Genomic DNA, 21,405 nt, shown 5'->3' on the forward strand with positions numbered 1-21,405 from the left:
GGTGGTGGGGTGCTCGTTTGGGGCTGTGGGCGTCCTTCTCCGGTGGGGCCCTGCGTTGGGTTCTCCCGGCGCGGCGGGGGGGCTGCTCTCCTGGTTGGGCTGGGGCGGCGCTCTCTTTCCCTCCATGCCTCCCTGGCCTCTGGCTCTGGGGGCCTTGCGGCGGCCCTGCTGGCCCTGGCCTGGGTGGCGGGCTTGGTCGCCCGGGCGGCGGTTGTTCCCTGCCGGTTCCCGTGTGGCGTTGGGGGGATTCCGGCTGCCGCTGCTGCTGCGGTGCGGGTCTTGGGGTGGGGATGGCTGGGCACTCTCCCTCCTTCTTTTCACGTTCCACCATCCATTTTAGAAGAACATAAACACTCACCTGAGCACTGGTGTTAGCTCACCTTTGCACTAACAGTTTGCATGATTGAATGACTGAAAGATTTCACACTAGTTGGTTTTAAGGCATAAGTATGCGTGTGAACACTATCTGTTTTGTGTACATGTCGACAGGTGGACATTTTTGCAGCTAGCAGGTGTGTTTGATACATTTCAGTGTGTGTGTGGACAGGCTCCGCCCCTTTTTTTTTTTTTTTTTTTTACTACATTTGAACCTTACCATAATGATTAACAACTAGTAAACTTGTTGCTTTATGCTGCTTCATGGTCTTATCCCCCTTCCCCTCCTATTATCACCCCCTACCCCCCCTCTCTCTAACGTCCCTCTCTCTTCTTCCCCTCTTTCCTTTTCCGTCCGGTCCAACACCAAAGATTTTCAGACATGTTTGAAATTAATAAAGTTTGGCCTCAATTACAAAAGGGGTTTATTCAGACATACCTTTGGTTTGTCTGAAGATTAATAACCCCTCTTGTTAAAGTAAAATATGTCCAACACAAGAGGCCCTCAGCTCTCATCTGTCTGCCTAGCTGTTGGACAGGACAAGTTAAAAAAAAAAAAAAAAAATCAGTCACAATATAGGTAAAATAGAAATAATATAAAAAACACTAACAAGTAAAGTGCAAACGTATTAACACACACGAAAAGAAAGGAAAGGGGGATAAAAGGGCGCCATTCTGTCACACTTGTGGATGGTAGATTAAAGAAGGTAAGAAATGGTCTCCATACCTGATAAAATTTGTGTTCTGATCGTCTCACAGTAAATCTTCTTTTTTCAAGTTTAAGATGGTAAAGCACATCTCAGATCCAATGTGACACAGTGGGTGGGGCAGCATCCTTCCACTTAACCCTTGTGCAATCATATTCATATGGGGTCCAGATGACCCCACCTTTACATTGACGTGTTCTCCCTACCATGACAAAGGTGGATAAAGGTGGAAAGATTTCGTGTAATCCATGGACACCAGTGAAGATCACAAATCATTGAAGAAAAAAGGTTTAGCGCACTGTCTAGTGGGTTCTAGATGACCCCAAAAGATAGCACAAGTGTTAAGAAGAATCAGGCGTCGGGCTAGCAAGGTTGAAAAGGCAATGATCCTCTGACCACCTGCAGGCAATGTCGGAGCCACGCTGTTTATTCCAAACAAAAATTCAAGTGGGTTTAAAGTTAATTTGACTCCTATGATGCAACGAAGTGCCTCACAGATATTTTCCCAAAAGCAGTGTATTTTAGGACAGAACCAAAAAGTGTGAATTAATGTGGCCTCTGGTGATTTGCATCTGTTACACAGCGGATCAATTTGGGGATACATCTGAGCCAATCTGGCTTTACAGAGGTGAGCACGGTGCACAACCTTAAATTGGAGTAGGCAGTGTTTTGCACACACTCTGTTTCACCGTTTTTTCGCACCGGTAATTTCAGGTTGTGGTTGTTTGGAGCTGTACGCTAATGAGACAGCATGTGAACAGATGGTCGATGGCGAGCGGGGTCGCTCTGCACCAACGGTCCCGCCCCCAACTCAAAGGTGAATTTCTGATGAACCCCTGCCGCTCTGCAGAGGCTATGTCCCACAAAACGACAGTTATTTCTTTCATTTTGGCTAAAAAGTGTATAGTCATAGTGAATCGACCGGTTTGCAGGTGAGTTTGGCTTAAAAAACTGTTGGTAAAGAGAAACAAGGTGGGCTCCGTAGAGTATGGCCACGGCAACTGAAGCAAAACATTAAGACCTTTGGGGTTCTCAAAAGGTGAACAGACATAGTAGAGGTAGATTTCCACTCAGGTTCTAGTCTGCTGTTGGTTAAATGTGGAAGCAGAACAGAACAGCAATGGTCTCTGAAGGCGTCAAGAAGGGAATAGGAAAACCACGATGGCTGCTGGTGCAGAAACCGTCCAAACACGGCATCCTCCGGCGTCCTGCATCCCGCCGTTCCTGTCTTCTCATCACCTCGGTGGTCCTCCTTGGATTTCTGCATGGAAGGTACCCGGTGCCCTTCCCCCTCTGCGCAACACACACCAGTGACCCTTCGGCCCCCTGTTGGGCGCTGGATGGCAGAGTGGGCTGTCTGGATTATGCGGCTGTGAAGCTCGTAAAAGGCCTGCCATGGTCTTTCTCTGTGTGACGGATGGCTGGGAGGCTGAACGGGCCTGCTTTGCATGAGAACAGAAGCAGCAGGGGGAAGAATGGATGCCTATTCAGCCAGGCCTGTCACCCAAAACCACCCTCTTGCACTGAACCCCGACACCCACCCTCATTCATTCCTTCATCATTCCGTCCTTCCTCCTTCTCCCTTGTTCTCCCTCCACACTGCCTGCCCTTTCTCCTTCACTTTGTGGTTCGGCTGGCCCGTATTCACCGGCTCTTTCTCACCCTTCACTCCACTCCCCACCCCCACGCCGCCGCCGTCCTCACTGCCCCGCATTTCATCCTACTTAATTTCTGTTCATTCAGATTTCACCTCCTTTCCATCAAGATGTTTTCACCTTCCCCAAGTTCCAAAGCATTTGAGCCCGCTCATTATTTTCTGTGCACGGTGAATGCGGATCCATAATGGAAATCCCATGGTCAAAGCTCTTTAGGGCTGAAAGAAAGAATGTGACTGGAAGCAGACATGCTGACTGAATCTAAATTTAAGTCAGGGGAAGATAGCGTGGCGTGATTAAAACGTTAAGATTTTATGCAGAACCTCAAAAACACACTGACGTCCCATCCTGCAGACCAACTTTAATCGTCCTGAGCAAAAGTCAACAAACTCAGTTAAACAACCCTAGAACTAAATGCATTAATAATGCAATGAGAAAACAAACTTCTTCACAGACGAAAATGTTCTTCATTTTCTAAGAAAACATGAGAAAATCAACATGGAAAAACATGATTGCAGATGTGGGAAGGAGGCTGAAAAACTCCTCCAGAGGCTTTACAATTACAAGCCTCCAAGTGCCGTTTTTTTAAAAATAATTCCCCTACTTTTCATCTTTAAATGTATTTTTTTCTCTCTCTCAGGAAAATCTTTTCCTTTAACCAGCAGACTTTATGCAGTAAAATGTGTCTGGTTAAAAAAATTAAATAAAAAAATCTAAAAAAAAGGGAGATATCTAATCCTGGAAGCAATTTGTTTGTGTGAGGAAATCATTTCTCAAATTTTATTGGTATCTAAATAAATATTTGGCTTTATAGTCATTAAGTACGGTGGCCCTGAAGTGCAAATCGCATCAACAAATCACTCAACACAAAAGCATAAAAAAGTCACGACAACAGTTAAAACACAAAACAACTAAAAAAGCATTTTGGAAAACTAAAGTGATTCCCAGATATATAAATTAAAAGTTTAAAAATCAAACTAATAACAAACCAGAAAAAGGCACATATCATAGACTATATAAGAGAACTGGACTGAGTGTGACGTCACCCTTAGAAAACCTACAGCTCCAAGCAAATGAAAACAATTCTGTCGCCATTTTTCCACAGTTCGAGCGCCGCCGTGTCGGAACCAGTGAGCAGTGATTGGTCCAAGACGGTCTGAGTCAGTATTTCTATGGCAACCACTCTCACCAATCAGGAGTGAGCTTATTGGAAGGCCACACCCCTAAGCAGGCTCAGGAGAATCTGTCAATCAAACGTTTTGAACTTGACTTGAGACCACCTACTTTCATTGAGGCTTCTGATTGGTCAGTTTCTGTTGTTCAATAACTCCTACTACAGAAAAAAAAACGTGACAAACATGAGAATTCTCAAGAACAATATTAAAGAAGGTATCACAGCAAGAATGGTAGAATGACTAACAGCTGTTTATTACTCTAATGAAGTACCGGTATATGGGTTTTTGGCTTCTTGAAGCCAGCAGGTACTTCCTGTCTGGAACGCCATAAAGGAGAAGTCACTCAGTCCTGGTACTTTACCGATACTTTGGTCTCTGATTGGATGATAACTTTTGAGTTTTGAAGAAGAGGGGAAGTAGAAGGATGGATTGGCTGGATTGTGATTTGATATACAGTTTGGACACACCTTCCCATTCATTTGAATGGGAAGGTGTGTCCAAACTTTTGGTCTGTGATGTAATCAAACTTTTGCAGCAGCTATAGAAACATCTTCTGTCAGAAGATTTCGTCATGCCAAACAACGTCCTGTTGAAAAGGAGAACAAACGTCATCATCCAATCAGAGATGCCCCACAGTGCCTACGTTTTCCAGTTTCTCATTTTCTATTAATATTTACCATTTCGTTTAGTTTCCGGTAATTACTTTTTCTTTCACAAAAGTTTTCTTTTCATTTTGTTTTAGTTTCTGGAATTTGATTTTGACTTCTAAAATGTGGCCACTGTAATTCACAATATCAACGATCGTGACGGATTCTTTTTTTTATTATCTTGAAAGTCCTTTAAAAACTCTTTATTACTTACCTTGATTTGTATAAAATGACCTGAGAAAAATAAAAGAAAAAGTGTCAGATTCAGGCTAAAAAAAAGGCAAACGGAGAACAAGGAAAAGTCAAAGAAACCTCAGAAGTAGGATTTTGGTAATTGAAGATGCTAAAGGTTTGCTGAAGCACAAAAAAAGCCCAACAATTATTCACCAAACTTGTGGTTTTCTGCTTGCTGCTAAAAGGGCTGAACGTTGTTGAATAAAACTGAAGGATATAGATCTAAAAATCTGAGAGTCACTTTTAATGACCAAAAGAAACTGTAGTCTTAATGGGGGACATGTGTACTATAAGAACACAGAAACAGATAAAAATGCTTGAAAATGTTGCTGTGCTCACAAAAAAAGTAGAGAAATATTTATGTATTGTTTAAAATATTGAGCATAGATGAACAAAAAAGCAATCTTTTAAAAAAAAGTTCAAATGAAATTTGTCTGTGCCAAAAAATGGTTTAAAAATTCACAAAAATACTGCTGAAAGTTGGGATCTTTATCTGAAAGTGATTGAAGGGATAACATCCAAAAACCACAAAAGTGAGTAAAGCTAAAGGCACAGCTTTAAATCTTCAATAGGCGCTGAATGTTTTCATGCTAGAATGGCTGAAAAAGCCTTGAGGATGCTGAAAATCTGACATGTGGAAGAACCAGGGGAAGACTGAAGGATGCCGCTCAGGTTGTTTCACCGCAACACCTGGCTGTAGACCAGCATCCACCTGAGGAAGAGGAAGGTCACTAAGGTGACTTTGGATTGGTCCCTGGACCTCTGCCTCCTCCAGAAAAAGCGTCACCTCCAGTGATAAAGGGCTGAATCTCTTCTGCTGTCTCCACACACAGACTCATTAAACGATGCTCTAAGATCTTTGCATCAAGCATCACACAACCTCTCCTCAGCAGAAGCTCCTCTCTCCAGAGAAAGTCCCAGTGGGTCTCTGGAGGATTCAAATGGATGGGATCGGACCCTTAGCGTCACACCTGCAGCCTCCCTCCTGCCGTCCATTGGTTTGTTATTTTGCAGTCAGACCAAACCCAAGCCGGTCAGATGATGGTTGTTTTCCTTCTCCCAACAACACACATAGAGAAAAACCGCAGGAGAACCTCCGGTTCTTCGTTTTTCTGATCCTTCTTCACACTTTGAGATGGTTCCTGAATAACAGAAAGATTTCCCTGAAGCCTGACTACTGGACCACAGCAATCAGCCCTGCAGCCGTCTGCAGAAAAACTGCACATTGAGTGAAACTGACTTTAAAAAAAAAAAAGAAGCACCTTTTTATTTAACAGACACATTCTGTCCAAAACTCCAACAAAGTTCCCTAGGCTTACAACAAGAGACTGAAAAGATATTTGATTTTTCTGAAAGCATTTACTTTGTTATGTATGGAGCCCGTAATCTGACATGAGTAAAAAAAAAAAATAAATAATTTCCACGAAATAATATTCTGATATACATTTGTCCTGTTGTATTTGATTGCACCACAGTTACAGGGACAGGTTAATTGGTCGAGATGCACTATGGGATACGTGTGATGCATGATGGGATACGTAGCATGTAGCGTTCAGATATAAAGTGCTAACTGCTAACGAGTATGTTAATAAAAGACAAGTCCTGATTATTATTATTCCTGTTCGACCCTAAAGTACAACATCCCACACCGCAGCGGCTCTCCGTCTGCCGGCCAGCCACCTGTCCGATGTGGGGAAGCAGCAAGCTCAGGCATCCTAAACATTATGATATTTTTCTTATTTTCACAGAGACAATAATAAATAGTTGCCCTAGTTTGATGCTTGTTTTTATTTTTCCCCTCTTGAAAAAACGTGTGTCACAGAGACACAGAAGTAGCGGCAGAAAGCTGCTTTTGTGGCAGGACGGAGAGCGTACCGGGATGTGGAAACGTGATTACCGATGCTTCTGTAGAGTTTTTTAACCCTTGTGCTATCTTCCATGACCCCACCCTTACTTTGACGTGTTCTCCCTACCATGACAAAGGTGGATAAAGGTGGGAAGATTTCATGTAATCCATGGACACCAGTGAAGATCACAAATCATTAAAGAAAAAAGGTTCAGAGCACTGTCTAGTGGGTCTAGATGACCCAACTCCCAATGTTAAAATGCCTAGGATAGCACAAGGGTAACAATAAATCAATCTGGTCTCTATGCATCCTGCGTGTCTTCCATACATTGTAATGAGACACACACAGACAGAAATGTGAAGGTATCTGCTGTAAATCCAAGTATAGCTCACATCCATGTTTTTGAATGTCTTATCACGTGATTTATTAGTTTTTCTACCCATGTCAGATCACGGGCTCCGTAGCAATGTTGTTGTGCAAATTGTTTCTTTAATCAAACCACAACAAACTACAGGCAACCTAAATTCAATGAATGCATCGTCATATAGTTTCAGGGATGTTTAAGTTATTGAATTTTAGTTGGTAAGGAAATATGTGTAAATGGATTTTTCCTCTGGCATTTTGCAAACAAAAACTGAGAAATGTTTGGTACAGGATTTACAGCAGGCTCAATAAGACAAAACGTTTTCTTTAAAAATTTGCTGAACAGTCCAACGATCAGTTTGGAAGCTAAATGACTAAAACTCAGAGAAAAATGCTACTTTTTTCCAGGTTTGTACAGAGAAAAACTCTAAAAGTTCATCCTCATCATAACAAAACCTTTCATTTATTAGACAGCAACTCCTCAAGTCCAACAGTCATTCAGCATCGGTGAGAAAAAAACTTGTCTTTGGACCGATAAAGTCTGAAAACAAACCTCCAGGCCATAAACAAACAGAGAGAACTTCACACACATGGCGGATTGCTCCTTTACATGACAAAACCTCAGATTGCAGCAAACCAACGGATCCATTTAAAAGACAATCCTCCAAATGTACTGCTGTGAAATAAATAAGAGAGTGATGGCAGGGTCTCATCTCGCTATATATATTTGAGAAAAACAAACAAAAAGCGTGTAGTTGTAAAGATGACAGTCACAGAGGACACTTTTGGAAAGAGGAGGGCAGGCCTACTCTGCGCCATCAGGCCCGCCCACTTCAGCGGTGCATTTCAGATGAACTTCTGCCGCTCTGCAGAAACTATGTCCTAGAACAGTGTTTTTCAACCGGTGTGCCGGGAGATGGTCAGGTGTGCCGTGGGAAATTACTCTCTTTCACTGATCTAAAAACATTTTCCATCTCCAGGATATCAGCTCTGTGTTCATCCAAACAGGTCCTGATAAAACACTGAGTAGTAAGGAATATGAAAGATCATAAAATACTTTTTTCTTTGTGTTCATTTGATTCTATTAAAGACATTTTGATAAGAATGACGGTACCGCGATGTAGCTGCAGCTATAACTGTTTTCGGATAAGTCCCGCCCCTTTAACTGTCTATACAAATCATTCTTGGAGGCTTATTCACATGTCATCAGTCTGACCAATCAGAAGTGGTTAAAGTATTCACTTCCTTGTTCTGATTCTGCTCATAAAGTCTCTCAGTTCCAACAAAAATACCGGCTAAAGCTTGTCTTTAGCGGTGCGGCTTTCCACAGAATCCGCTGTCAGACCGTGGAACAAGTGAACAAAACAATGAGGCTCAAAGACACTAGTCTTTCTGCCATCACTACATCTTCCATGATGCATTGTGTTAAAGTGACAGCATCTCTGCTCTATGAGTCTTCCCTGTTAAACGTCTTGAAACCACAACAAACACACATCAACCAGTTTTCAAATCTTCTTGATGACATCAGAGGTTCAACAGTTTAGTTCTCCTTCAAGGTTTGTGTTTATTAACAGCCAAACATCCCAGAGTTTGGTCCAAGTCATCTTTCTAACTGAAACACTTTTCCAACAATGTCTTTGGATTATTTTATATGTTAAATTTAAGAAATTAAAATAAATATTTAAAAAAGAAATCGCTATTTAGAAAGAATATATTTGTTTTTGTCAGGTTACATGAAATTGCATGTTCATAAACTGAAGGTAAAAACAACTTCCAGGGTAAAATTTCAAACAATTTAGTTGAAAATTGATACTGAAAACTAACTTAACTTTTATTATATCTTTTAGAAAAAAACAGCTGCAGCTTCCAGCTTTTTCTGCCACAATTATCACAAAAATGCATGTGAGATTGTGGAGGGAATGTACATCAATACAGACTATAGAGTTTCTCCTTTTTTAATTTTTGAATGCTGGTGTGCCGCAGAATTTTTGTCAAGGATAAAGTGTGCCTTGGCTCAAAAAAGGTTGAAAAACACCGTCCTAGAAAACAACAGAGGTTTTTGATTTTGACTAAAAACGGCATTGCCACAATGAAAAGACAGACCACTGAGATTATAACAGTTCAGGGCGGCACACTTTCATAGAAAGCTGTCAGAAATGACTCCTGATGGTCTATTTCTAAACTTTCAATCTATATATTTTTCTATCAAAGACTTACAGGTTGTCATCCTGATGAGAAGGATACACTGAGGTCTCATTCAGTTCACAGGAAGGCAAGAGTGGTCTTTAATGAGCAGGGGCCTCCTCAGCAGTTTTGGTCTCAGTTGTTTTCTACATCTATGCTGAGCAAACAGACATGGAAAGAGATTCAAAGAGTTGAAGAGAGCCTGTTCTGTCCTGGTCAGCCCGCCGAACTCCATGCAGGTAGTGGTAGTAGAGGTACAACGATTCATTTTAACAACAATCCAATTTATCTCATAAAATGTGGTTGACGATCCGATTCATAGTCAACATTGATGCAACAATCCGACCCATGATCCAGGACATCTTTAGCTAAAACTTTAACCAGTGTCACTCAGAAATACCTGGTACTGAACAGTGCAGGTGAAGTTCTCCATTGTTTGTTTGTTATTGGAATGTTTTATGGCCAATTTACTATTAGGTTAACTGCTAATTTATCTGAATGTATGGTTTAATACATATATTACGTAATGTTATGTAAATATGTAATTTTATTTTCATCTTTTAGGGTGATTTTAACATTGACCTAGGGACTGCAGAAGAAAAATAGCCCTTTGGCTAACCCTGTCCCTGTATCCAAAAATTAAAATTTAATAAAATGTATAAAATTATAAATCCAATTTAAGTTTCTTAACATTCAACCCACTGTTGTTTTTCCACATCCAAAGAATCCAAAGGAAACTTATCAGAACATTCTAGCTCACTGGATGGTCACGTCTTTGCTAAATTCAAAGTGTTTCCACTCATTGGACTGGAACGATGGACTGATCGGTTTTTGCTGCATCACATGTGTGTTACCTGCTGTGATTGTCATCTTTTGTAGGTTAAAGTAGAAAAAAATCTACTGTAGGATTTCAGAGCAGCGTCCGTAGTTCTGCGGTCGCTGTATCGGTCCATTGTGGTGAAGAGAGAGCTGATCCAAAGAGCAAAGCTGTCAATTTATCGATCGATCTTCGTTCCGACACTCATCTATGGCCATGAGCTATGGGTCATGACCAAAGAACGAGGTCCAGAATACAAGCGGCTGAAATTAGCTTAGGGGGGCTGGGCGCTCCCTTAGAGATAGGGGGAGTTACTCTGTCACCCGCAGAGAGCCTGGAGTAGAACCGCTTCTCCTCCACATCCAGAGGGCCCATTTGAGGTGGCTCAGGCATCTAGTCCAGATTCCTCCTGGACGCCTCCCTGGGGAGGTGTTCCGGGCATGTCTGACTGGACAGAGGCCCTCGGGGAAGACCCAGGATACGCTGGAGAGACTACGTCTCTCGGCTGGCCTGGTAACGCCCCGGGGTCCCCCCAGAGGAGCTGGAGGAAGTGGCTGGGGCGAGGGAAGTCTGGGCATCTCTGCTTAGGGTGCTGCCCCCACGACCCGGTCCCGTATAAGTGGAAGAAGATGGATAGATGGATGGGAATGTACTGTACCTCAATTCCAAATTGTATTTCCATTATCGATTATTGTTTTGAATTGATTGAATTTGAATGGATTTCATAATGTCAGAGGTCGATTCGATTAACAGCCTGCATCAGACAGAAATCAATGAATCATTTTCATTCAGAGGTTATCGACATCAAAAGTAACACCTGTACCCGAAGCCTGTAATGTTCTACACAGGGAGGGGGCCCGGAGAGGCTCCTTCAGCAGCAGACTGCAGTTCAGGAGTGGACAGACTTCCGAAGAAGCAACAGTGAGTGATACCCCCCCCCCCCCCTAATTTCAAACACCTGCTGCTGTTTTTAGAAAGAGATCTTCATGTTTTATCTTATTCTGCATCCTTGTAAATGATGCTCCGCGCAGCTCACTTCCGTGGGAACCATTGATTGTCATACAGTCGATGGTCGGATCAGACCTGACAGGTGAGCTCCTCCCCCTCAAATTCTTCAACTGCTCCTCGTGCTTCCAAACGCGTCATCAACAAGTGTCTCTCGCGCGGTCTGCTTTGGCCCTTTCACATGTAAATTAAGCCTCTCCTCATTGGCTCGCGGGTCAGCGCACGCGGGTGAGCAGTGAGCGCGCTGGAGCAGTTCAGTCAGAGTCCGGCTGCTGCTGCTGAACGTGGAGTTTTGTGTCCTCGCGTGGTGGTCAGAGTGATGAGGGACGCTCAAACCGACTCTCCCCGGAACCAGAACGCCGTTCTCACTTGGCCTCGAGACTCGCGCCACTAATTATCTGCGTCATTGGAAGCAGCCGGGTCGAAGCACAGAGAGAACCGGGCCGGACGTGGCCCGCGGGTGGCTGCGCACCTCTTGAGTCAGTCTGCTGCGCCTCACTCCACCTGTCCAGCATGTACAGCCTGATGGAGCACGAGATGAAGCCGGCCGGCCAGCCTCACCCTCAGCACGCGGCGCCGGGGATGACCCCCGTGACCGGCGGCATGACTTTGGGCGGCGGCACAAACCCTCACCCGAAAACGGCGTGCGCGCCCGGAAACGACCCCATGGATAAGGTGAAGAGACCTATGAACGCCTTCATGGTCTGGTCTCGGGGGCAGCGGAGAAAAATGGCCCAGGAAAACCCCAAGATGCACAACTCTGAGATCAGCAAGCGGCTGGGCGCAGAGTGGAAACTCCTCAGCGACGCGGAGAAGCGTCCCTTCATCGACGAGGCCAAGCGGCTGCGCGCCGTGCACATGAAGGAGTACCCGGACTACAAGTACAAGCCGCGCCGCAAAACCAAGCCGCTGCTGAAGAAGGACGCGCCGGGGGCCAAGTACCCGCTGTCCGCCGGGAACCTGCTGGCCGCCGCCGCGCAGGGTCAGGGCGCCAGCCCGCGCATGGAGAGCTACGGCTGGGGCCCCGCCGGCGGCTACAGCGGCATGCAGGGCGACGCGCTGGGCTACTCCCAGCCGCTGCACCGGTACGAGCTGTCCGCCCTGCAGTACCCGCCGGCCATGACGGCCGCGCAGACATACATGGGCGGGGCCAACTCCTACAGGTGAGTCTGACTGCGCCCAGGTGAGGAACTCCTCACACCTGTTTCACCTGCTAAACCGCGCAGCCGGCCTTAAGGCGGGCAGTGGTGCGTAAAGTCTGCCACGCCCGCCTTATGTTATGCAAGCAGACGGGCTGCAGAGCAGCGGAACCGGGCCAGAAACCGTCTAACGAGCCAAAAGTCCAAACCTGCTGGTCAGAACCGTTATAAATCGAACTTCTCATGGTGACGTTGACCAGTCATCCCGTCTTCAGTTCGTTATTAGTGATTTTTAACTAAAACGTATTTAATGATGATTTTTTACATTAATAACAAACTTTAAAAAGTTTTTGCAGGATTGGGTTTAAGGGTTTTTCACAGAAGGGATCATCACCTGGAATCTAACCAGAGGCGGTGCAGGTGGTAGCTTAAAGATTTAAGCGGAACAACGTGTTCTGTGGTAAATCAGACTTTTTCAGAAGTCATCAGTCACAGTCCCCGTGGACCTGAGCCGGGCCCGTGGGCCGCTGGCTCATCATGTGGTTGGCAGGCCTTGCCTTTGATTTCTATTCAAGCTTCCATCATGTGTAACATTAGTTGGGAATAAATCCGTTTTTAATGTTTGACCTATCCTAAAGTGGAGATTTGAAATGGATCAGGGCCGGTTTGGGACGTTTACAGCACTTTCCATGCCTGGTTTTAATCTGCGGATCCCCTGTTTCATGGGGGAGCAGCAGACTGAACCTCCAAAAAGATTAAGGTGTGTGGGAGGGGGGGTGGGTATTTATTTATTTGGAAATGCACGGCATGTCAGAACAAGATGATCTTAATGGAACAACTGTCTCCGTTGTTTTTCCTAAAGATCACCAACCCTTCTGTTGGTGAATTAAACGTTTAGTCCTGAGGACACCGCTACATCTTTTTCTTCCCTTTGATGATGCTTTTCCTCACCTTCCTCATCATCTTTGTCCTCCTCTCAATCCACCGTCATCTTTTTCCCATGTTTCCTGGTTTTTGCTGTAAAGATAATAAAACCCTCATTCTGAAAATTAAAATCTAAAACGTGATGTCATGGTGGTTCTGGCTCTAACTCAAAGTTCTTATCTCCCCCCCCTTAGTCCCATGACATACAGCAGCCCTCAGCAGCCCAGCCCGGTCACCATGTCCATGATGAAGGCGGAGCAAGTGTCTCACTCACCCTCAGCGGGGACACCCACTCATCACCGAGGAGCACTACAGGGCGACCTGAGGGACATGATCAGCATGTACATCCCTGCGACCGGAGGGGACGCCTCGGACGCGGCGGCGCAGCAGCGGGGATATGCCGGTGTCCAGCAGCACTACCTCTCCGGGACCGTCCCGCTCACGCACATCTAGGGCTGAGCCGGGACAGAGGGAGGTCACGATGATCAGGGGGCGAAGCCTTTAGGTGGCAGCTCAGACTTATGGTGTGCAGAGGAAGCGTGTTTGTGATCGTGCACACGTATGAGGGGTTCGGGACACTCCAAGGTGCCTACCAGTCTGTTTCTCATCTGCAGTGAGTGAAGAAACATTGCAGCTGCACATCTGCTGCCGCCCCCTGCATTCCATCTGCGCATCTGCCCCCTACATTGTACCTGCGCAGCTGCCTCTGAACCCCCTGCATTCCGTCTGCGCATCTACTGCTGCCCCCTGCATTCTACCTGCGCAGCTGCCTCTGAACCCCCCTGCATTCCGCCTGCGCCGCTGCAACTAGCCCCTGCATTCCGTCTGTGCATCTGCTGCTGCCCCCTGCATTCTACCTGCGCAGCTGCCACTGACCCCCTGCACTCCGTCTGCACAGTCGCTGTTTCCTGCTGCACAGCTGCAGCTGACCCCGTATTCTTCCTGCGCAGCTGTTCCTGACCCCTGGATCAGACCTTCACAGCTGTTGCTGACCCCTGAATCGCTGCTGCCACTGACCCCTGGATCACACCTGCGCACCTCCTGCTGACCCCATCATCACACCTGCGCAGCTGCTAACGACCTCTGCATCACACCTGCCCAATGTTGCTGACCCCGCTGCACCCCACCTGTACAGCTGCTGCTGACTCCAGACCTGTTGAACTGGCTCAGCTTCCATCAGACACCAGCTGAACGGAGGACCCGAAGCAGAATCTTCTGGTCCGTCCCGTCACTAAGTTCAGTTGTGGTTCTGAGATGTCGGGCCTCAGATTCTGCTGCCTGTGGCAGCTTAATTTGTCCCAGTGATCTTAGATCAGATCTCATTCGTGGATGAGCTGTTTGTTGCTCCTGTCAGTGGTTTGTTTTTTACCTGGAGATCACGGTACAGGTGTTTTATTGAATGTTTTGACTCGGCAGAGTTGTTTTATCTCGATTCTGGATGTTTAGTTTTTGTTTATGTTGCTGCCTTCCTCAGATTGACGGACTTTGTGTGTAGCTCGCTGAAAGCAGCTCTGACTGCCCGACACTTCTCTCTCCAGCTGAAACGTTGCTGGAAGCCTTTGAGTGTTACCCTGATGTTTTCTGAATGTTTCTTTTGTTATGGACACTTTCATATGGAGGTTTTTAGTGTTTTACCCAGACATTTTTGTTCTTTTTCTAATGCTGCATGTAGAGTTACAGGAAGTTGTAAATACTGTTCATACTTTCAGGCTCTGCCTGGAGATCTTTGATAAACTCGTATTAATAAATTCCTACAGTTTTTCACAAATGAAGTTGTATCAAGTGTTGCTGATTTGGAACTATACAGGGCTTAAAGTTTGTTGTGGGATCCAGGCTCATGTTTTGCAATATAATGTTGATGTCATCTGGTCTGGTAAAGCCTCCTCCTCCTCTTCCTCCTCCTCCTCCTCGGACGGGGAGCTGTGGCTGCAGATCTGCAGTCGATTCCTGTCACATCTTCAGCCCCGTTCTGTCCCCCCTCCCTCCCCTCAGAAAGCTTGGTAATTGGCCGTTTCGTTGCATTGTCCGCAGCCTTTCAGCCTGCAGGTGCAGATAGTAAAGGGTGAGTCGCCTCTCCTCCCCCCGGCCGGCTTTGTTCCCCCCCTCTGTCCCCTGCAGAGCAGAAAATGAGGGCTGCGTCTTCGGGCTTAACCCTTTCACAGAGCGTCGCCTTTCTCATGGAAATGTGAGGGAGGCCCGCAGCGACTAATCGGTCATCGAGGGGAGGGAGGGAGGCCGAGGAAGAGGAGAACAGAGAGGGCACTGGGGGGGGGGATCGGGAGGAGGATCTGCTCCCCTCACTCCTGGTTAACTCTCAGCCTGCGTTCACGCTGTGATGGTGTCAGTGCGGGTCGTCCGATGCGAAGTTTGCAGAAAAAAGGGGCAAAACTGTGAGGTTCTGATGCTGACAAAGTCACATGACCTTTATCCAGTTTGCAGCTGAAGTTGGTGGGTGGGGGGCTGGGTGTGGAGAGGCATGGGGGGGCGGGGGTGTCAATGGAAGGATTTTCTGGTCCACTACATCCCATGCCATCACATGGCATCGCCTGGCAACGAGCAGCCAGGCTTCAACAAGTGGTTGCCATGGAGGCGTGGACAAAGGAGCCTCCTGGCTGTTTGGGATTCAGTGTGTGTGTGTGTTCCTGCCGTCCACACACACCGCCGCGGAGAGGAGACCTCGCCTTCCTGTTGCTCCACGAACTCGCAGGATTTCACGCGTAAACAACCACACAAGTTTGAAACCTGAAGAGGCTTCCAGTCGGGTTTAGTTTACAAACGCCAACAGGAAAATGTGATTTTTGTATTTTTCCCACAATTTGTATCCAGTGCATATATCTGTAAAATATATAATAAATTTAGGTTTTGTAAAGAGTGCCTCACCTTTTGTTCAACGAATGACTTACTCTCAACAAAAAAAACCAAGATGCCCCAAATTTAAATGCAATCCTCCCAAGAAACTCAGTTTATCCAACTGAAAATGATTTTAAAGTTGGTAGAAAAGATGGATCCGAATGAGATTTCAGGTTCAATAAGGTTTGTGGGCTTTTTGTGTGTGCGCAGGAGTGAATAAGGAAGCTTCTTTGACAAACACTTTCTGTTATTGGTCTTTATTTTAATGGAGACGTGGTCGTTTCAAGAATAACCCGACGATCCTGCTGGGAAGAAAAGAGCATGAAACAATTCCTAAAGTTAAGAATATTCTTCCATTTCTACTGCACTTACACGTTATGTCTGCTGGATATGGTAAACACAAGTGCAATTATAGGTTAGTTATAGTTTTTCACAGGGCAATACCACATCACTCTGTGGCGGGGGGGGGGGGGGGCACAGCCGTTCAGCTTGCATTCTTCAAACTATGATCACATTAAATGCAGGTTTAGTTTGGAACCACATGAACTGGAAAAATAATCCACTGTTTTGCTTATGTAAGAAAAATACATCTTCTCGTTTGGCACTTTAAGGTTTACACCGGCTTATAATGTAGCCAATCACAAGATATCGTCGTTCTAAGTGGCGGGGGCTGCGTGTTATATAACAGGAACCTGCAGGACGGTAGAAATTTGGCCCAAGGGCCTTTTGAAAAGCTGTGGTTTTGCTGCAACAATAACAGAAATTCTGAGTAGATCCCAGTAGATTCTCATAATCCATTTTTTTTTTGAACTGGTTAAAGTGGAAGTGCAATGAAGTGGGATCCCTCATGAAATGTCATTTTTGTCTCCGTGGAAGTGTTTTTCAGTGGATTCTTTAGCAGCACCATTTCTCCTAAACGTTTCTGTGAGCTGCTCCTTTTTCTGCACAAAAGGATCATAAAAGGGTGAACATTTATGTCGATGACAGAACCTTTGATCTACTAGTTTAGGATCTGATCTGTTTGGTGTGTGACCCGTCTTCTCAAGAAGACATTTTCCCCTCATTTTCCTTCTCCTGGGAGCCCCCAGCTCAGACCGCTGAGGTGAGGCCGGGGGGGTTTCGGTGGTCTCTGTTCCGCCTGCTGGAGCCGCAGAGTTCTGCAGCAGATCAACACAAAGCTCTGGCAAACGTTCCTCATAGGTGGGCTTTATTTCATCCTTCAGTGTAAAACAGACACGGAATGGAGACGACAACGAAAGGAATCTTTACAGAAGTGCAACTTTAGAATCGGTCCTTTGAGCCCCCCCCCCCCCTCAGAACCGAGGAAGTTGGTGCCGACTGAACCTCCAGCAGCCGATGAGGAGCACCAGAACCACCGAGACGCCAGCAGAGGAATGTGAAGAGCGCAGATCTGCGTGCCCGTCCCGCTTTAAAGTCCCTGCAGAGTTCGGAATCGGGTCGTCAGAACCGGCCCTACTCCCTCTTCTTCTTCTTCTTCTGTTTGGTTTGCGGGCTCCTCTTCCAGTAGTACAGAACCTGCATGGCGATGATGCCGTTGCAGGTGGAGGAGATGACGTACGTCAAGGCCATCAGCGTGTCTCCGGTTTCCTGGAAGAACAGGAGAGCAGCGTCTGGCTCAGGAGGCGGGGCCTGTGGTAACGTGGTGTCGTACCTGGACGGAGGTGAAGATCCGAGCCAGGGATCCAGCGAACAGCAGGAAGACGGAGACGGCAGAGAGCTGGCCCGTGTGTCCGTTCTGGAAGTTTGTGGCAGCTTGGATCAGCTGGAAACACAGAATCGAGACGTGTGATGTGAGCTTTTGGACAGAGAAAAAGGAAGAAGTCACTTTTGTTCCCTGAATTTGCCAGAACAAACTCTTCAAGCAGGAAATCCTCCCTCAGAAGTGAGGAGCAGGTAAATGTGAATGAAGGAGGTGTTTGATTTGAAGCACTTGTGGCTAATGACAAAGTTGGATTGAATCTTAAAAAAAGATTGACGTTTTCTTTAAAAGGGAGGTGAAACTCGCATTAGTGGTCAGAACACGTTCAATCTGCAGAACCACAGAGAACTTGAGATGAAAGCGACCAGAGAGCCCCGACGCCACCTGAACCGGTCAAACCGCTAACGGGTCATCAGTCAGGGACCACACCAATGCTTTATCCTCAACATTGTCAAAAGAGTGAACCCACGTTTCTGCATTTCGGCATTTTTTTGACGGCTGGATTTAAACTTTTTAAAAACGAGGCTTTTATTTTGAAAGGCCACTTCAGAAGCAGTTCTCCCAACATCCAGCTGCAAAGCAGGAGGTGATGCAGGAAGTTCTTGCCAGGATACGCTCCGCAGATCACGGGAAGCGAGCGGGACTCACCCGGCCGATGATGATGGCTGGCATGTTGAAGGCCTGCATGGAGGTGACCGCCGCCATGGGCGTGACGGGGGACAGCAGGAGCAGCAGCAGGCTGAAGTACAGCAGCACAAACAGGACACCTGCAGAGCAGCAGAGCGTCAGACTCCGGCGGGTTCAGACCTCTGCTCCGTTCAGGAGGCCAACAGACCTACCAGAGCCACTCCTGCCTCCATACTTCTGGATGAGGAAGCCGATGGTGACCGTCTGTAGCATGAGGAAGAGAGCCTCCCCCCAGGAGCTGAGGCGACATTCAGCGAGCGTTACTGACCACCACACAAACGCATCATCTCACAGTGTGTGTGTGCCGCCACCTGAAAGGGAAGCCGTTGGCGATGCTGTACGCCATGGTGCCGGTGATGGCCAGCAGCTCCAGCAGCACGGACTTGAAGCTCAGCCCCTCAGCGCTCTTCGCCGCCATCAGCTTTAAGATCTGTGGCAGCTTCACTGTGAAGGAGGCCGACGCGCATCAACACCTTCATCAACACCTTCATAAACATGTTCATCAACACGTTCAAAGGGTTTGGAACTGATTCAGTTTCACCTAAATGGTCTGAAAAGCGTTTACCATCGCCAGGTCTGTGTTCATCCCAACAGGTTTCACACCGAGCAGAACATGAACGATCACTGAAGACTTTTTTTGAGGGTTCCTATGTAAGACTGTACCACCATTTTTGCTGCACCTTTGGGCGTTTGCTGTCATTTTTGAAAAAGTTCGGCCCCTTCTTGCAGGCTCAATCGCATTAATCTAACCAATCAGACGTCGTTAACGTCCTCACTTCCTTGTGCCGACGTGGTTCAGGAAGTCTCTCAGTTCCAACAAAAATATCAGCCAGAGATGGCGTTTAGTGCCCCACCGTTTTTCCACTACATCTCCCATGATTCATTGGGTTACTGTGACAGCGTCTGTGGGGCTGTGTCCAAATCGGAGGGCTGCGTTCTTCCTGGGCTGCGTTTGCGGGCTGCTTGCGTCACGGCGCCGCCACAAGAGCAGTCGGAGTTCAACCACTCCTTCAAATGCGGCCAACGAAAACAACCTTCTTTTTACCCGATTTCAAGGATTGGGCCGGTGACATTCGCCGGCTGGAATTATCTAAAGGCTAGATAAATTCACCGCCGTTCCCATCCGGCCTACCCGCTCGACAGAGGTCGCGGGAGGCGATTCCAGGACGTGGCCCTCGAATTCGGACGCGCCCTGCGCCCGTTCTACAGGTTTTTAAATCTTCTTGATGAAATCAGGCGAACAGTTTGGTTCTCCTTCAAGGTTGGTGTTGGAGCACAGAGGAGCCGTTATCAGCCACAGATCTTGAGAGTTTGGTCCAAGTCATCGCCAAAACTGAAACGGCTGCCTTCTAATAATAATATTGGCTGGATTGAATGAGAAGTATTATTTAAGACTTCCAGCACAGTAAAAAAAAACCTGAAGTTAAGTTTAACTAAAAAAACAAGGTGAGATCCAGGAGGGGCAGGAACGTCATCCCTACAGGCCACAGAATTTCTCTGTTTTTCTATTTATTTATTTTTTTTTCTGCTGTGCTTTGTATTTCAGGGGGAAAGTGGCTCACAAAAGTGGAAAAACACTGAACAGAGATGAAAGTAAGACGTTTACCCAGGACTGATCCCAGGATGATGCCGATGCCCAGACCTTTGCTCAGCACGATCTTCAGACATGGTACTAAAACAAAACAGAGGGAAACGGTTAGAATGTTGAATTCAGCTCATGGGACTGTCAGCTTTGAACTTCAACCATCTGCATCGTAGAAAAGCGTGCCAAAGTCAATTAAATGCTAAAACAGAACAGACTAAAGTGTAATCACGGAAGTCGACAGCAGAGGGCAGTCGTGAGACCCCATCAAACTCTGAAAGCGGCTTCTTCTTGTGACGGACAACCGGAAAAACAGCGACACCCTACCGACACTTCATCATAAAAGCGAATATGTGAGATCTGCCCGTCCAAGAACAGCTGCGGCACGTCCACTTCCACGGACAAACACGCACCTTGGAAAGGGGGTGACGTCAGAACGGATTGACAGCGCGCGCGCTCCCTCTTTTTCCCTGTCAAAGGAGCCGCTCTCTTTCCAAGCAGGAAAGCAGCAGCCGAGCGGGCTTCTTACCGTCCAGCAGGTTGAAGTTGAGGAAGAACTGGTCATAGCAGGACTCCGGCATCAGGTAATCCACCAGAACACTTTTAAACGGGTCCATAAAAGACGAAACTGACCGAGGTTCCGCACTGTCAGCCATTCTGACGGGGTCTTCCTCGTCCCACACAAACACGATCCGACACTTCCGGCTCTGAACAAATGTTCCGGCTGCAGCCACATCTGTTCCTCTTTAGAACTTTCCGCAAATATTTTGTGTCTGAACTTGTTCAAAACTGTCTAATATGCTTATTAATTATGCTGACCACTGTTATTAATAGACAGATAATAATGAAGCATTTAAGAATGAACAAAATCCATCATAAGAATTTAAAATGTTATTTTTTTATCTTCTTTTTGTGTGTGTTGTAATAATAGTTAACAGTTCTATTTTGAAATAATGTACCTATTTGAAATGTAGAAAAATTACAGTAGAACTTTTGATTAAAATACATTTAAATTATTCCTTGTTTATTGTTTTGCATTTATTCCTCGCAAATATTGTGTATGTTTCAATGTTTTTACAAGTTATTTCTTAAATTAAACAGGAAGAGTAAAAACTGAATTTGAATTATTTTTTGTTTTTGAAATTTGATATGTATTACACTTACTGTCAATGGTGGTATGCAAAGATAAGAAAATCAACCAACAAACATCACATCACATCACAACAGCACACCTTTGGAGTTCAAATACAGCCCTTAAAAAAAAGGAAAACCATCCAGATGTTTATATTATCTGCCCAGCCCATAGACAGTATATCTTTATTTACAGCCTATATCCAATCAAGTAAAAGGAAAGTGTTTTCTTTGGGCCACCTTCAGACCTAACTTCCTGTCAGAATGAGCATCTGAATCAGCTTAATTGACTGTATGGCTGCACACACGAGGAATTTGACTCCGGTAACGGTCAAGGACAGAGCAAACAGAGGCAAAGTATAA

The 21,405-nt window shown here is 46.0% G+C and overlaps 2 protein-coding genes across 2 annotated transcripts; one reads left to right on the forward strand and one right to left on the reverse strand.

Annotated features, from left to right (window-relative positions):
- The first annotated feature begins 11,176 nt into the window (after positions 1-11,176).
- On the forward strand, positions 11,177-14,840 carry sox19b (SRY-box transcription factor 19b). Its single transcript, XM_023966042.2, has 2 exons — positions 11,177-12,172; positions 13,267-14,840. Exons 1-2 carry the CDS (start codon positions 11,523-11,525, stop codon positions 13,523-13,525), a joined length of 909 nt encoding a protein of 302 aa, XP_023821810.1. The 5' UTR covers positions 11,177-11,522; the 3' UTR covers positions 13,526-14,840.
- A 2,272-nt stretch (positions 14,841-17,112) lies between these two features.
- On the reverse strand, positions 17,113-20,628 carry mpdu1b (mannose-P-dolichol utilization defect 1b). Its single transcript, XM_004080008.5, has 7 exons — positions 20,441-20,628; positions 19,936-20,001; positions 18,641-18,773; positions 18,482-18,567; positions 18,291-18,409; positions 17,595-17,705; positions 17,113-17,530 (listed from the first exon to the last, which is right to left on the reverse strand). The coding sequence occupies exons 1-7, from the start codon at positions 20,565-20,567 to the stop codon at positions 17,396-17,398; spliced, it is 777 nt and encodes a 258-aa protein (XP_004080056.1). The 5' UTR covers positions 20,568-20,628; the 3' UTR covers positions 17,113-17,395.
- Positions 20,629-21,405: the final 777 nt, after the last annotated feature.

Source organism: Oryzias latipes, chromosome 18 (genome assembly GCF_053564925.1).
Source record: "Oryzias latipes strain Hd-rR chromosome 18, Olatipes_Hd-rR_3.1".
Lineage (NCBI taxonomy): Eukaryota > Metazoa > Chordata > Actinopteri > Beloniformes > Adrianichthyidae > Oryzias > Oryzias latipes.

What these genes read in the sequence shown, in the direction of transcription:
- mpdu1b (XM_004080008.5), bottom strand. Translation starts at nt 20,567, where the DNA reads ATGGCTGACAGTGCGGAACCTCGGTCAGTTTCGTCTTTTATGGACCCG. An exon ending in CATCCTGGGATCAGTCCTGG is followed by an intron (nt 18,774 to 19,935) that starts GTAAACGTCTTA and finishes CCTCCTTCACAG; the next exon opens with TGAAGCTGCCACAGATCTTA. An exon ending in TGGAGGCAGGAGTGGCTCTG is followed by an intron (nt 18,410 to 18,481) that starts GTAGGTCTGTTG and finishes GCTGCTCTGCAG; the next exon opens with GTGTCCTGTTTGTGCTGCTG.
- sox19b (XM_023966042.2), top strand. Translation starts at nt 11,523, where the DNA reads ATGTACAGCCTGATGGAGCACGAGATGAAGCCGGCCGGCCAGCCTCAC. An exon ending in GGCGGGGCCAACTCCTACAG is followed by an intron (nt 12,173 to 13,266) that starts GTGAGTCTGACT and finishes CCCCCCCCTTAG; the next exon opens with TCCCATGACATACAGCAGCC.